The sequence below is a fragment of the Bufo bufo genome, chromosome 4 (assembly GCF_905171765.1).
Source record: "Bufo bufo chromosome 4, aBufBuf1.1, whole genome shotgun sequence".
Taxonomy (NCBI): Eukaryota; Metazoa; Chordata; class Amphibia; order Anura; family Bufonidae; genus Bufo; species Bufo bufo.
The window spans coordinates 251,160,825-251,175,465 of record NC_053392.1 but is presented as its reverse complement, the minus strand read 5'-3'; the positions used below and the strand labels follow the sequence as shown (position 1 = coordinate 251,175,465).

The 14,641-nt window shown below is 43.5% G+C and overlaps 1 protein-coding gene across 3 annotated transcripts in view; it reads left to right on the top strand.

Moving 5' to 3' along the window:
- Positions 1-14,641, top strand: part of ABCC5 (ATP binding cassette subfamily C member 5) — a 128,228-nt gene that overhangs the window by 34,137 nt on the left and 79,450 nt on the right. For all 3 annotated transcript variants that reach the window (XM_040428481.1, XM_040428482.1, XM_040428483.1), the window contains 4 exons: positions 9,090-9,263; positions 11,342-11,489; positions 13,096-13,244; positions 14,182-14,289. In XM_040428481.1, the coding sequence (XP_040284415.1) occupies positions 9,090-9,263; positions 11,342-11,489; positions 13,096-13,244; positions 14,182-14,289 (579 nt within the window). The remainder of the gene's footprint in view (positions 1-9,089; positions 9,264-11,341; positions 11,490-13,095; positions 13,245-14,181; positions 14,290-14,641) is intronic.

Genomic DNA, 14,641 nt, shown 5'->3' with positions numbered 1-14,641 from the left:
AACAAGACATCAAATTACAAAGAATTAAGAGCGGTCTGAGGAATTTTAAAATTAAATCTATTAAACATCTAAAAATATTCTCTGACAACACGACAGCCGTCGCTTACCTAAAACATCAAGGGGGCACAAGGTCCCAAAAGTTGAGATCCCTAGCAAGAGAAATATTTTCTTGGGCAGAGAACATGTCCTATCTAATACAGTCATTCATCTGAAAGGAGCAGATTTCCTAAGCAATAAGATTCTGTACCCAGGAGAATGGTCATTAAATCCAGAGGTATTTCAAAAAATAGTAGCCAGATGGGGCCAACCACAAATAGACCTATTTGGCTCAAAAAGAAATACAAAGGTCAAACGGTTTTGTTCCCTAGATCCCAGGGAAAAGCCTTGGGCAGTAGATGCCATCTCAGTAAAATGGACTTGGAACCTGGCATATGCGTTCCCTCCATGGGGGTTAATTCCTAGGGTTCTGCAGAAGATCCTAACAGACCCGGTGACCGTAATAGTGATAACACCATTTTGGCCTAAGATAAGCTGCTTCTCCATCCTAAAGAACTTAGCTCTTAAAGATCCATGGCAGATACCTTTTCAGGAGGACATTCTTTCACAGGGGCCAATCCTACATCAAAACCCAGGTCTCTTCAAACTATCGGCCTGGATCCTGAAAGCGAGATCTTAAGAAGTAGAGGTCTCTTGGATAAGGTTATCAATACTTTAAAAGCCAGCAGAAAGAAAGTTACTGCCGCCATTTTTCTAAAGATCTGGAAAAAGTACTGTTCGTGGTTGGGAGAAGCCTCTCCAGATAAAATTCTTAGAATTCTTGCAAAGAGGCCTATACATAACCTTAGGCCAAGTACTTTTGAAAGTGCAGATATCAGCCCTGGGGGCCTTCTACCATACCAACCTAGCTGACCACAGATGGGTTAGAAGGTTTATAAAAGCTGCGTCCAGACTTAGATCGTCATTAAAACATAAGTTTCTTCAATGGGATCTAAACTTAGTCCTTAATGGGTTGACAAAATCTCCATTTGCACCAATGACTGACATCTCCTTAAAACATCTCTCTTAAGACGGCCTTCTTGATAGCAATAACATCTGCTAGACGCATAGGAGAGATCCAAGCTTTTTCATGTAGAGAAGTTTCAAATTTTCATAGAGACCAGGAAATTATATTGCCATCCTTCTGTAGTGACCCAAAAGATCCCACGGAAGAAAAATGTCATCTCTTAGATGTAAGCGAGACAATTATTCAGTACTTAAAGGCCACAGAAATTTTCAGGAAGAATGATAACCTTTTAATACAGTTAGCGGGAAAAAATAAAGAAGAAGCTCTCCAAAGCATCCATAGGACGTTGGATAAAAACAACTATTTCTTGCTGCTACTCCCTAATGGTTCAAAATTGTCCTACTGGAATTAAAGGCCCATTCCACTGGAGCTATGGCTTCTTCATGGGCAGAGAAAGCCGTTGTGTCTCTTGACCAGATATGCAAGGCGGCAACTTGGTCTAGTATCAATACTTTCATAAGACACTATCGGCTGAATATTTCTGCTTCTGTGTTGCAAACAGTCCGCCCTCCCCCTCCCCCGCCCTCCCCCTACATTGTAATCTGTTAGTTCTCATCTGTTGCTGATATGGTGGATGAAATGGAAAGACCGTAAGGCCCCTTGCAGACAAGCATGTCCGGATGCGTTGCGTCTGCTATCGGAAAATCGTGCAAGTAGGTACTCAATTGCAGTCAGTTTTGACTGCGATTGCGTTCCGATGTTTAGTTTTTATCGCGCGGGTTCAACGTGTTTTGCACGTGCGTGATAAAAAACTGACTGTGGTACCCAGACCCGAACCTGGACTTCACTGAAGTTCGGGTTTGGAATCGGTGTTGTGTATATTTTATTATTTTCCATTATAACATGGTTATAAGGGAAAATAATAGCATTCTTTAATTCAGAATGCTAAGTAAAAGGTCCATTGTGGGTTTAAAAAACAAACAAAAAAAAAAACGTAACTCACCTCATCCTCTTGATTGCGCAGCTGGGCTCGTCTTCTTTCTTCTTCTTCTTGCAGGACCTGGCTGGAAAAGGACCTTTGGTGACGTCATCGCACTCACCACGTGTTGAGCGCTGTGATGTCAGCACAGGTCCTTTTTTCAGCAGGACCTGCACTGACGTCACTGCACTCACCACGTGGTGAGCGAGATGACGTCACCGAAGGTCCTTTTCCAGCCAGGTCCTGCAAGAAGAAAGAAGATGAGCCCCGCTGCGCGATCAAGTGGTTGAGGTGAGTTACGTATTTATTATTATTATTATTATTATTATTATTATTTATTATTATTATTTTTTAAACCCACAATGGACCTTTTTTTTTAAATCAAGTAGTTTTTATTAAAACATTTTCCCCTTTTGTATAGATAAGCGTACATCAAATACACAATTATATAAACAAATGAGTGCCCAACTTGGGCACAATATTACACCAAGTATAAACCCAGAAGGGTAAACCCCCCCCCCACCCCTTTAACCCACACCACACCACAATGTCAGCTCAGTTTTCTCCTCCACAAATCCTGAGAAACATCTACCTCTGTTTCTACCATAACCCGATCATCCGTACCGTCCCGTTATCATGTTTCACTTCATCTTATTCTAGGCATCCATCCTAATTGCAAGGATAGAAGACGTCCAGTGGGCAGTCCTGGCGTACTCAACCACGGTCCCCATATAGATTCAAACTTCTTACTCACACCTCTTTTATAGTACACCCCCCTTTCATGCCCAATTATCACATTCATACGAGCATCAAATTCCTCCTTAGTTGGTACTGTAGTGCTTATCCAGTATTTGGCTATTAATTTCCTGGCTTGATACAATGTTCTACTAATGCCTATATTGAGATCTGTTGTGAATTCGTCCTGTAACAAGCCCAATACACATACCAAAGGTTCTACTGGAAGTCTGATCCTGAACACCTGAAAAATAATATCTAGCACTATATTCCAAAAGGGACCTATGGCAGTGCACTCCCAAAACATGTGCATTATATGTGCCTCCGACACATCACATTTCGGGCAGTTAGATGTGTCACGTACCCCTATTTTATGTAGGAATTTAGGTGTTCTATAAACCCTGTGTATTAAGTATAATTGTGACAATCTGTGTGTCTCACACAATGATAACAAGGGGCTTTTAGACAGTATTTCGGACCACTGCGCATCATTCAAGGGGCCAACCTCTTGGGACCATTTTCCCCTAACATTCAATGGAAAGTGGTCCTGATAGAATGAGAGTAACAACTTGTAGAAGCTGGAAATCACTCCTTTGGTATCCCCTCCCTTTATGATCTGTTCCACTATCATAGAAGCCTGTATAGTGAGATCTGTTGTCTTTCCCTGCGCTGACAAGGCGTGGCGTAATTGCAGGTACTGATAGAAGTTTGTGTTTGTGAGCTGAAACTCCTCCTTCAGTTGTTCAAAGCTTTTGAAAATGTTATTTGTATACAGTTGTGACACCCAGTAGATTCCTTTTTTCTCCCAACTATCAAAGCCTTCCAACTTACTCAGTTCCGGGAGACTGGAGTTGTTCCATAAGGGAGTTAGGGCACTACACCCCGAGATTTTGGTAATATCTTTAAGTTTTTTCCATGCTTTGCATAGAAGAGTAGCACACGGGATGAGTTCTGGGGGACGAATAACAGATCCAAGCTCCAGTATATACCCTGGTGGCCTCCCTCCCATCAAGTAGGACAATAGCGCACTCACAGACCCCGAATTACCCAGGACACTACAGGATTTGCACTGTTGTGCTTGTGCCGCTAAAAAGTACAGACATGGGTTGGGAATCGCCAGTCCACTACTATCCTTCTCCCTCTGTAAGGTCTCTAAGCGAATTCTCGGGGACTTTTTATTCCATATTAGGGCCCTGAATAGCCCCTGTATTTTATAAAAGTGTCTCATTGGTATCCAAATTGGGCTATTATGTAAAATGTACAGAAATTGTGGCATTAGAACCATTTTAACTAAGTTAGCTCTCCCTATAACAGATAATGGCAACTTACACCAGCTATCCACCTTTTGGGCACTTTTTGTCAATAGTGGGCTTAGATTCAGGTCAATATATTCTTGTGACCGATATGTTACCTGTATTCCCAAATATTTAAACTGTCTGGCCAATTGCAAAGGAGCTATTTTGATCTGGAGTGAACTCGGCACCGAGTCCATGGGGAGCATTACCGATTTGTCCCAATTAATGGTTAGGCCCGAATAGGAACCATATTCCTCAATAAGCTGCATGACATGGGGTATTGATTGTTCGATGTTGTCCAGAAAGAGCAGCATGTCATCGGCGTACAGTGCAATTTTTTTCCTCTACTCCGCCATATGTCAAACCCGTTACCTTGGGATCTGCACGTATTAACTGCGCCAGAGGTTCTATAGCCAAGGCAAATAGCATTGGCGATAAAGGACACCCCTGACGTGTACCCCTCTCCAAAGTAAATGCCTCGGACAATACCCCATTAGTACGTACTCTAGCTCTCGGTCTTTTATATAATAATTTTACCCAGGATATAAATTTGGGTCCGAACCCCATACTCTCCATTACTTTCCATAAGAACTTCCACTCGACGCTATCGAAAGCCTTCGCAGCGTCGAGTGAAAGGATTGCACGGCTACCCGCTCGTCCCCCAGACAACTGCAGATTAATGAATAATCCCCGAATATTGATGGCCGTAGACTTGCCCGGCATAAAGCCAGTCTGGTCCCCGTGTATTAAGCTAAGGATCACTTTAGCCAATCTGTTGGCCAGAACTTTAGCCAACAGCTTGACATCTGTGCACAATAAGGAGATAGGCCTGTACGATCCCGGACACGTGGGGTCCTTACCCGGTTTCGGCAGAACTATTATTATGGCCTCTTCCTTAGACTCGGGCAAGCCGCCTAGCATATTCGCTTGATCAAAGACCTCTAAGAGTTGCGGTAACAAAGTCTTTATATTTTTTCAGCAGTTCCCCAGGTATTCCATCCGCCCCCGGTGCTTTCTCATTAGGAAGCCCTCCCACTACCACTTCTAACTCCTCCAAACTAAGGGGTTCCTCAAGTCTCTCTATTTGTTCCGTAGTAAGCACTGGTAGCCTGGCCGAGGTGAGAAAGTCCCGTCCCTCACTGTCGCTGCGCTTTAGTTTAGTGGTGTACAACTGCTTATAGTAATCCGCAAATGCCGTTATTATTTCTGTGCTTTCCGTTATTAAATTGCCTGTCGCATCCTGCAAACACCCTACAAAAGAGGGTCCTTGCTGAGCCTTAATAACAGAGGCCAGCATATGGCCCACACTCTCTCCCTCCTCAAAGTACTTCTGTTTCCAAAACAGCCTTTTGTTGTTTGCTAACTCCATTTGGTGGTCTTTATACAATTGCTGTGCTTCTACCCAGTTAGATCTATTTGCCGCCGTGGGATTATCAACATATTTACATTCCGTATCAGTGACTCTAGATTGTAGTTCATGTGTCAGTTGTCGATTTTTAGCTTTATGCCTTTGGATACGCTTAATGAACATTCCTCTAACAGACGCTTTAAATGAGTCCCATACTACCCCCAACTGTGCTGACCCAATGTTGATAGACATGAACTCCTGCATCTTTGCCAGTATTTTCACCTCATCCTGTAATACGTTCAGCCAGAAAGGATTCAACTTCCACAAACTACCAGTTCTCTTTAAAGCAGAGTCCATGTTTAGCTCTATTCTGATGGGGGGAATGATCAGAAAGACTTCTGGGCAGATATTCCACTGTCCGCACAAGTCTTAGTAACTGTTTGTTGCCTATTGCTAGGTCAATTCGCGAGAGGGAGTTGTGAGAGCTAGAATGACATGAGTATTGTCTAATGTAGGGGTTACGGATTCTCCAAATGTCACTGAGTGTTGCCTCTGCCAATATTTTTGCCATATTGGACAGATGCGGTTCACCCGGGGCTACTACCTCATGATGTCTGTCTATACGGTTGTCTAATACCATGTTGAAGTCTCCGACAATAAGCGTGGGGATATCAGGGGACGCAGCCACGAACGCCAGCACTTGTTTCAGCACTTCCCCCGTGTATGGAGGTGGGACATATATTGCCACAATTAAGCATGAATATTGATATATCGTGCACTGTAGGCATACATAGCGACCTTCGGGGTCTATATTTGATTTGACGCACTGAAACGGAATCTGTTTGTGCACAAGTATACTGACCCCCCTAGCATGACCTAGAGTACGTCGAGTGGTATGCATGGCCAATGAATGCGCGATTAACCGTGGCTACAGATTCCGCTGTCAGATGCGTTTCTGAGAAACATATGATAGCTGGTTGAAATTGTCTAAGAGAGTTCAGTACTGCGTACCTTTTGGCTGCGTCACCGAGACCCCTCACATTCCATGCCAACACATTAACCCCCATCATCAAAGCTCACATATATCCTGCCATGGACGTCTCTCCTTGTCTCTCCATCATTCATCCTATCTTCCTTACTGTCAGAGAAAAAATTAGTATTACAGAGATACATGACATTGTGGTAGTGGTGTGGTTCCCCAAAGTTAACATACAAATTCAGCTCATACATCAACATTCCCCTCTGTAACATGAGGGTATAAACTATTACAGCAAATATACCCAGCGATTATAGGTAACGTGAGTGTATATAACCACTCTTCTTAAATCGCCAGTCTCCTGGACATATTTCACACTGTATATAAATATGCATCCTATTGTGCGTAATGTAGTGCAATCATGTATATCCCTATGCAATTTTGTTAGGTATCTTTCTATGCTCAACAAAGACTCTTTAACTAACATAACAGGAACTCAGAGTCCTATGGTGCCCCAGTACCCTCCAAACCAATATCGCAGCACTCCTTCATATACTCATCGTCCAAAGCATCTATGCAGCTGATATCAGTGCTGTTTCTTCTCCATCCTTCAGCATAGCGTCCACAAATCAACCCAAGGATGTCTCAGGATGTCCCGGCAGACTGGTATCCTCCAGCCATTTCACTGCCGCATCAGCTGATTCAAAGATATGGACTTTTCCTTCAGCCACCACTCGTAGCCTGGATGGATATAGCATGGAGTACGGTACTTGGCGCTCCCTCAAGCGACGTTTTACTTCCACATACTTTGCCCGTTTTTTCTGTACTTCCGCAGAAAAGTCCGGAAATATAAGCACTTTTCTGTCATTTATCCGGAGGTCCTCATGATCCCTAGCTTTTCTCAATATGGCATCTCTGTCTTTGAAATGCAACAGCTTCATCAGGATAGGTCTCGGAGGGGCCCCTGGTGGTGGAGAACGGAAAGGCACTCTATGAGCTTTTTCTATGGCAAACATATTCGACAGGGAGTCTTTTCCAAACTTCTCAGTCAGCCACTGCTCAAAGAAAACAACAGCATTCGTGCCCTCTGCCTTTTCTGGGACACCCACAAGTCGCAAATTATTCCTGCGAAGCCTGTTCTCCAAATCATCCGTTTTATTCAGCAGATAGGAGACATCATGAGTGATTTTGCCCAGGTCTTTTCTTAGAGGGGACACAATATCTTCCAAGCAGCTGACCCGCTCCTCCACTTCTTTAGTTCTCTCTGTGACCTTCCTGAGGTCGTGCCGAATAAAAGACATATTTTCTTGTAGGCTCCCCATTTGTATATTAAGGGTGAGAAGTGCTGTGTTGCAGTTAGTGACTGCTTTAAACACATCAGTCATTGTTTGTTCAGTGGGAATCTGTGCAGCTGCACCAGCTATCTCAGCCGCTCCGGCCGTCACACTCACCGCCTCCTCCACTGCTCCTTGCGTCTCCATGCTGCCAGCACACACTGCAGTCGTCTCCAGAGGTGAGTTCACCCAGTCTTCAGACCCGTCACTCTGTTGGTCCACCAGGGCTGCGGATGTGTTCAGGGGAGTCTGTCTAGCAAACTTCCCCAGCCGCGCTGCTATCTCTCCAGCCTTCTCTCCCGCTCCGGCGCCATCTTGCCTGGAGCGCATCGCTGGCCCGCTCACCTTCTCCTCCCTCTCCTTCTTGTTCCGCTTCATGGTGCCGGCGGCTACTGTGTCCTGGTTCCGGTAACTTTTAGTGTCACTTATATTAACTTTTTATTCGCTGGATTGCTTGGATGCCGATGATTTTGCAGGATTCTTATCCAGGAGAGCGAGCTTCCACGTCTCCTCACATGCCGCGCTAGGCCACGCCCATCCACAATGGACCTTTTACTTAGCATTCTGAATGAAAGAATGCTATTATTTTCCATTATAACCATGTTATATTGGAAATTAATAAAGTAAATGGGGTCCCGGGTAACTCATCCCTCGTCTCCTTAACAACCATGCGTGAAAATCGCATTGCATCCGCACTTGCTTGCGGGTGCTTGCGATTTTCACCCATCCCCATTCATTTCTATGGGGCCTGCGTTGCGTGAAAAACGCAGAATATAGAACATGCTGCGATTTTCACTCAACGCACAAGTGATGCGGGAAAATCACAGCTCATCTGAACAGCCCCATTGAAGTGAATGGGTTCGGATTCAGTGTGGGTGCAATGCGTTCCCCCTCACGCATTGCACCCACGCAGAATTCTCGCCCGTGTAAAAAGGGGCCTAATTAGACCTTCCAATAATTCTGTTTCCTTGAATCCACGTTGTGTGTGTGTATATGTGTGTATATGTATGTATGTATATGTATATATATATATATATATATATATATATATATATATATATATATATATATATATATATATAATTATTAGTTATAGTAAAAAAAGAAATTATAATATTTCATTTCTCTTTTTTTTTGTCAGAACAGCCTGATCTGGTTGATAGCAGCATTTTTCTCTATAATTTATTCTATAAAAAAATATTGGTCTTGAAGGTGAGGAGGATTATTTGAATTTAGGAATGGACCCTAGATGGTTGGTTAGAGTTGGAGTGAAATTCCTTAATCCTGGAATGGATATGCTTTATGTACTTTATGAAATTAATTTGTTTTATCAAAAAATGTATATAATAAGTTTTAATTGCAGCATCATTGTTAATCATTGGGGTCTGGTTTTAATAACTACCATGTTATGATTTCCAGATGATAAATGTTTGCTCCACTGATGGGCAGCGAGTGTTTGAAGCTGCAGCTGTTGGCAGTCTGCTGGCAGGAGGGCCCATAGTTGCCATCCTTGGGATGGTGTACAATGTCTATGTATTGGGTCCCACTGGCTTCCTTGGCTCTGCAGTGTTCATCCTGTTTTACCCAGCTATGGTAAGTTATTTCATACAGTTTTACCTTTTTTGGCGTGACTTCATCCCTGTTCTTTATATACATGGCCATATTGTGGTTCCATATTAGAGCTGTGTATTTAGGTCCACATATTGGAGGTCCATCCCTTTCAATTTTGTGACCTTTTTATTATTAAATTAGTAGGTCACTGCACATACTATACAGCACTGTTTGTAATATTTTTTATTTTGACTGCCCAGTGTTCAAGGGTTATCTGGGAATTTCATATCGTTGACCTATCCTATGGAGTCAGACCCCCACTGATATTGTTGGGATGTCCTATCCTGAAGATGGGTCATCAAGATGAAAATCCTGGAGAACCCCTTTAAAGTGTACCTCCAATTGTAAACAAATTTCCATAACTGAGTAGTACGAGTGACAATAACGCGTAATATCTTATCAGGCTCATTTTCTCTGGAAGTATTTATTCACTCTGCATTCATTGGTAAATGTATATCCATCTCTAGATGACTTTTCAGCTTTGGTAAGAGATCCAGTTACAGTTGACCATAGAAGTCTAGGAAGGAGGAAGCGGCTAGGAAGGGGCAGAGAAATACAGAGACCCTGCTGGAGCCTTTTTTTTCTCATTATAGTACTAGAGCCATTTCTGTGTGCTTTGTGTAGGAGATATTGCAGCTAATCTGAAGATCCCTCCTCCCCCATTCTTCTATGTGCAACTGTAATGTTATCGCTCAGTAAGGCTCCATTCAGACGTCCGTAGAATGTGTACGGATCCGTTCCGCAATTATGCGGAATGGGTGCTGACCCATTAATTTTCAATAGGGCCGGAAAAGATGCGGACAGCACACAGTGTGCTGTCAGCATCTGCATTTCTGGCCCGCGGCTCTGAAAAAAAAATAGAGCATGTCCTATTGTCCGCAGCTGCGGTCAAGAATAGGAATCCTCTATTTAGTGCAGGCGATGTGTGGCGTCAGTGTTTTGCAGTCCACAATATGCGGACCGCAAAACATTACAGATGTCTTGAATAGACCCCAAATCTGAAAAACAGTTTCTTCTCTGGTTACAGTTAGAGTAATCAAACTATGGAATACCCTGCCGCAAGCGGTGGTAATGGCAGATACTGTGTCAGCGTTTAAAAAAGGGGGCTAGATGCTTATCTAATAGCAAACAGCATTGAGCATTGTTATAATTAAAAGGGTTCTACAGTTTGTTTTAACTGATCTATCCTCTGGATAGCTCATCAGCATCTGACCGGCGGGGGTCCGACACCCGGGACCCCCGCCGATCAGCTGTTCGATAAGGCAGCGGCGCTCCAGCAGCGCCGCGGCCTTCTCACTGTTTACCGCTGGCCTAGTGACATCAAGACTATTATCAACTGGCCTGGGCGGGGCTAAGCTCCATTCAAGTGAACAGAGCTTAGCCACGCCCAGGCCAGTTCATAATAGTCGTGACGTCACTGGGCCAACAGTAAACAGTGAGAAGGCCACGGCGCTGCTGGAGTGCTGCTGCCTTCTCGAACAGTTGATCGGCGGGGGTCCCGGGTGTCGGACCCCAGCTGGACAGATGCTGATGATCTATCCAGTTAAAACAAACTGCAGAACCCCTTTTTAATCTAAGAATGTCGTATAATTGATCTGAGAAAGGTTGAACTTGATGGACTTGTCGTTTTTACTGTGTAACTATGATACAGATTTTCTAAAATGCAGCAATGACCAATTTCTGTCCAATCAAACCAATATTTGTTGTGTATGACAAAATATCTGTGTGTGTAATTGGCCATTTGACCAAGGATTGGTCAGAAAGTCTGTCAGATAATCTGTTGGTGTAATACAGCCCTTAGGCACAACTTTCAATGACTCTAGACAGTCCCACCCACATTCAGCTAAGTGTATTATGAACTACACTGACAGTTCAGCATTTTATTATCACAGATTCACTTCTGTCCTTTTTATTATACTCTACAACAATACATTTCAATACATAGTGAATACTAGGACAGTCCCTTTTAAGCTGCACGTTTTATTGTATTATTGCAGTGAAGGAAGCATATTTGGGCAGCGGCTAGTAAGTAAACAGGTCGTTTTTTTTTTTTTCTGTAGATGTTTGTATCCAGGCTCACTGCATACTTTAGAAGAAAGTGCGTTTCAGTCACGGATGAACGTGTTCAGAAGATGAATGAAGTTCTAAATTACATCAAATTTATTAAGATGTATGCATGGGTGAAAGCATTCTCACAAAATGTACAGAGTAAGTACAGGACGGGAAACTTTAATTTTCAATGAATTTTCTATTTTTGATTTTATAAAGGCACAAAGCAATACCCTTCTTTTTCATGCTGCTTTTGCTTTTAAGTCATTGTATAATACTACTAATACCATCCTGATGTACCGTATTTTCCAGCGTATAAGACGACTTTCTAACACTAGAAATTCTTTTCAAAAGTCAGGGGTCGTCTTATACGCCGGGTATACTCAGATCCGATGGTATATTCTAACCCCCAGGCGTTCCCATGGTGACGTGGACGCTTGCCTGGGGGTTAGAATATACAGGGCCCCGCCATTTAGAGGAGTATACATTTTTTAACTGTAATCCGTAACTTTAAATCAGCGCTCATCTCTTTACTAGGGTACCTTACTTTCAGCTCCGGTAACAGGCAGTGCGGGCGGCGCTCACTCATTGACGTCACGTGCCTGCTTTTCCCACTAGGCGGCGCAGGCACGTGACGTCAGTGAGTGCGCGCCGCCCGCACAGCCGGTTACCGGAGCTGAGAGTAAGGTACCCTAGTAAAGAGATGAGCGCTGATTTAAAGTTACGGCTTACAGTTAATGTTTACTCCTCTGAGTGTCGGGGAGGGGGGTCTGTGGATGGCACTGTTTAGGGGGAAGGGGGGGGATATGTGGATGGCACTGTTTTTAGGGGGGGGGATATGTGGGTGGCACTGTTATGGGGAGGGGGGATCTGTAGATGACACATATAGCGTAAGATGCTATATAGTGTCATCCACAGATCCCCCCCCCCCCCCCCCCCCCCATAGCAGTGTCATCCACAGATCCCAGTCAGTTCCCTGGACTGGAGAAGATCGTCTTCAAGGCGGAGGCCTGGGCATTCAGGGGTAGTCTTATACGGCGAGTATAGCCCAAAACCTATATTTTTAAATGAAAAAGTTGGGGGTCGTCTTATACGCCCAGTCGTCTTACACGCTGGAAAATACGGTATGTAATTGTAGTATTCTTAAAGGGAGTCTGTCAGCAGATTCATGCTGCACTAACCATGGAAAAAGTTTGTATGCCAATAAGGAGAGAGCTGTCTGCCACTGCCATTCTGAACTCACACCCATTTACATGCTGCTTCTAATAGTCCCGGAGGTGCTAGCAGATAGAGCGAAATGCATAGGACAGGGACCTGATAGCTAGGGAGGTTTAGGTTCCAGTGCGGGCCGGGATTACTCTTTTCAGGGCGAGTGCTCAGTTTATGCCAGAGTCCGGCTAGTTTTGAAAGCACTCAGCAAGTTGATAGGCGATGCAGCAATAGAGGTCAGCACTGACTATATTAATACCTAACTTCTAAAACAGTTACTTTGTGATGTGAGCATTGGAAATGTATAAAATACACCAGAAATATACAGGGATATTAGCTATATGTTTATAGTATGTTCATAGCAAATGTGTTCATTTTAACCACATTTATTAAAGGTTAAAGTTTTAAGTTATTCCTCCATCTTGGGTGAACTGTATATTGCTCTATGTAAGTACTAAAAAGAGTGAAATGTCCCTATCTGTGTAAGGCAGCAGGCATTGCTTATGTTTCAAAAATTATCTTTTACACTGTAGTATAAACCTCTTCCTTCTTTTAGAAATACGAGAAACTGAACATAATATCCTTGAGAAAGCTGGGTATTTCCAGAGCATCACTGTGGGAGTTGCTCCCATTGTTGTGGTCATTGCCAGTGTAATCACTTTCTCTGTGCATATGCTGCTTGGATATGATCTCACCGCTGCCCAGGTAAGATATGATTTAGAAGTGACCTATTACATATAACCTTAAGGGTGCATTCACATAACCGTATAAATGGGTCCGCAGCCATTCTGCAATTTTGGCCTATCCTCGAGACAGTTCATCAATATGAGATTAGTTGAGGGCCTGACATCAGGCACCCCGGACAATCAGGTGTTTGATGGAGTCCAAGCGCTCACCATAGCTCCAGTGAGCTCCAGACACAGTCCTGTCTATTGGATAGCGCCCATGCTTGGTATTGCAGCTCAGCCCTATTCACAGCCTAGGACAGGGATGGCTAACCTCCGACACTCCAGCTATGGTAAAACTCCAACTCCCAAAATGCACAATTGCTTGGCTGTTGAGAACTCCATAGAAATGAATAGAGCATGCTGGGAGTCTTAGTTTAACCACAGCTAGAGTGCCAGAGGTTAGCCATCACTGGCCCAGGCCATGTGACTGATGAATGTGACATCACATGGCCTTGGAAGAGGCCTAAGCACTTATGGAGTGCCGCTCCCTCTTCGAACAGCTGATCCCCTGCTAATCTGATAATGAACTATCCTGAGTAAAAGGCCATCAATATCAAAATCCAGAGAACCCTTTACATACGTGAATCATTTCCAAAGAAATGCAGGATCTACAAATACTGGGAACTACATGTATGTATATTACCCTACACATGTGGGCCCTGCTTATGCAAACAACACTATAATACATCTGCGGTTTGACCAAATTCATCACAATCGCACAACGGCCTGCAAATCTCCTGAAACTTGTAACAATGAGAGCCATCTTGGCAGAGCGAACAGATACTAAGCAGATGCACAAATAGGCCTTTGAGTTGCATGGGGCTTCCTCAACTACTAAATAAAAGGCATCTGTAAATTAACGGATGGTGGAGTTTTCATTTAGTGAAGTTTAAAAATGAGCACTTTTTTCCTAGGCATTTACAGTTGTCACAGTCTTTAATTCCATGACGTTTGCGCTAAAGGTGACGCCATTCTCTGTGAAATCGCTGTCTGAGGCTTCTGTATCTATGGAAAGGTTTAAGGTAAGCTGCTGTCCACAGGTTTGGTCCCATTTTTTCCTGAGTCATTCAAATGACATGCGGTCATGTAAAATTTCTAACTGGGGTCAAAACGTTATAACTTGGGGTTTAATTTCTAGAGTTTAGTCAATTGGCGACTTTGATTCATGCTGGGGATAATCTTTTCCATGTAGTTAACAGTATGTAACTGTTATTTGCATTTTTCCTGGCTGCACAATATTGGCGCCATCTGCCTCACGTTAATACAGCTGGACTTACCTGCAGATGTTTCTTTTTAAAACACTCACTTCTTGTGCTTAACCAGTCTTCAGGTCTATATACGTAGAGTTATGTCATGCCAGTTAAAGTTACACTG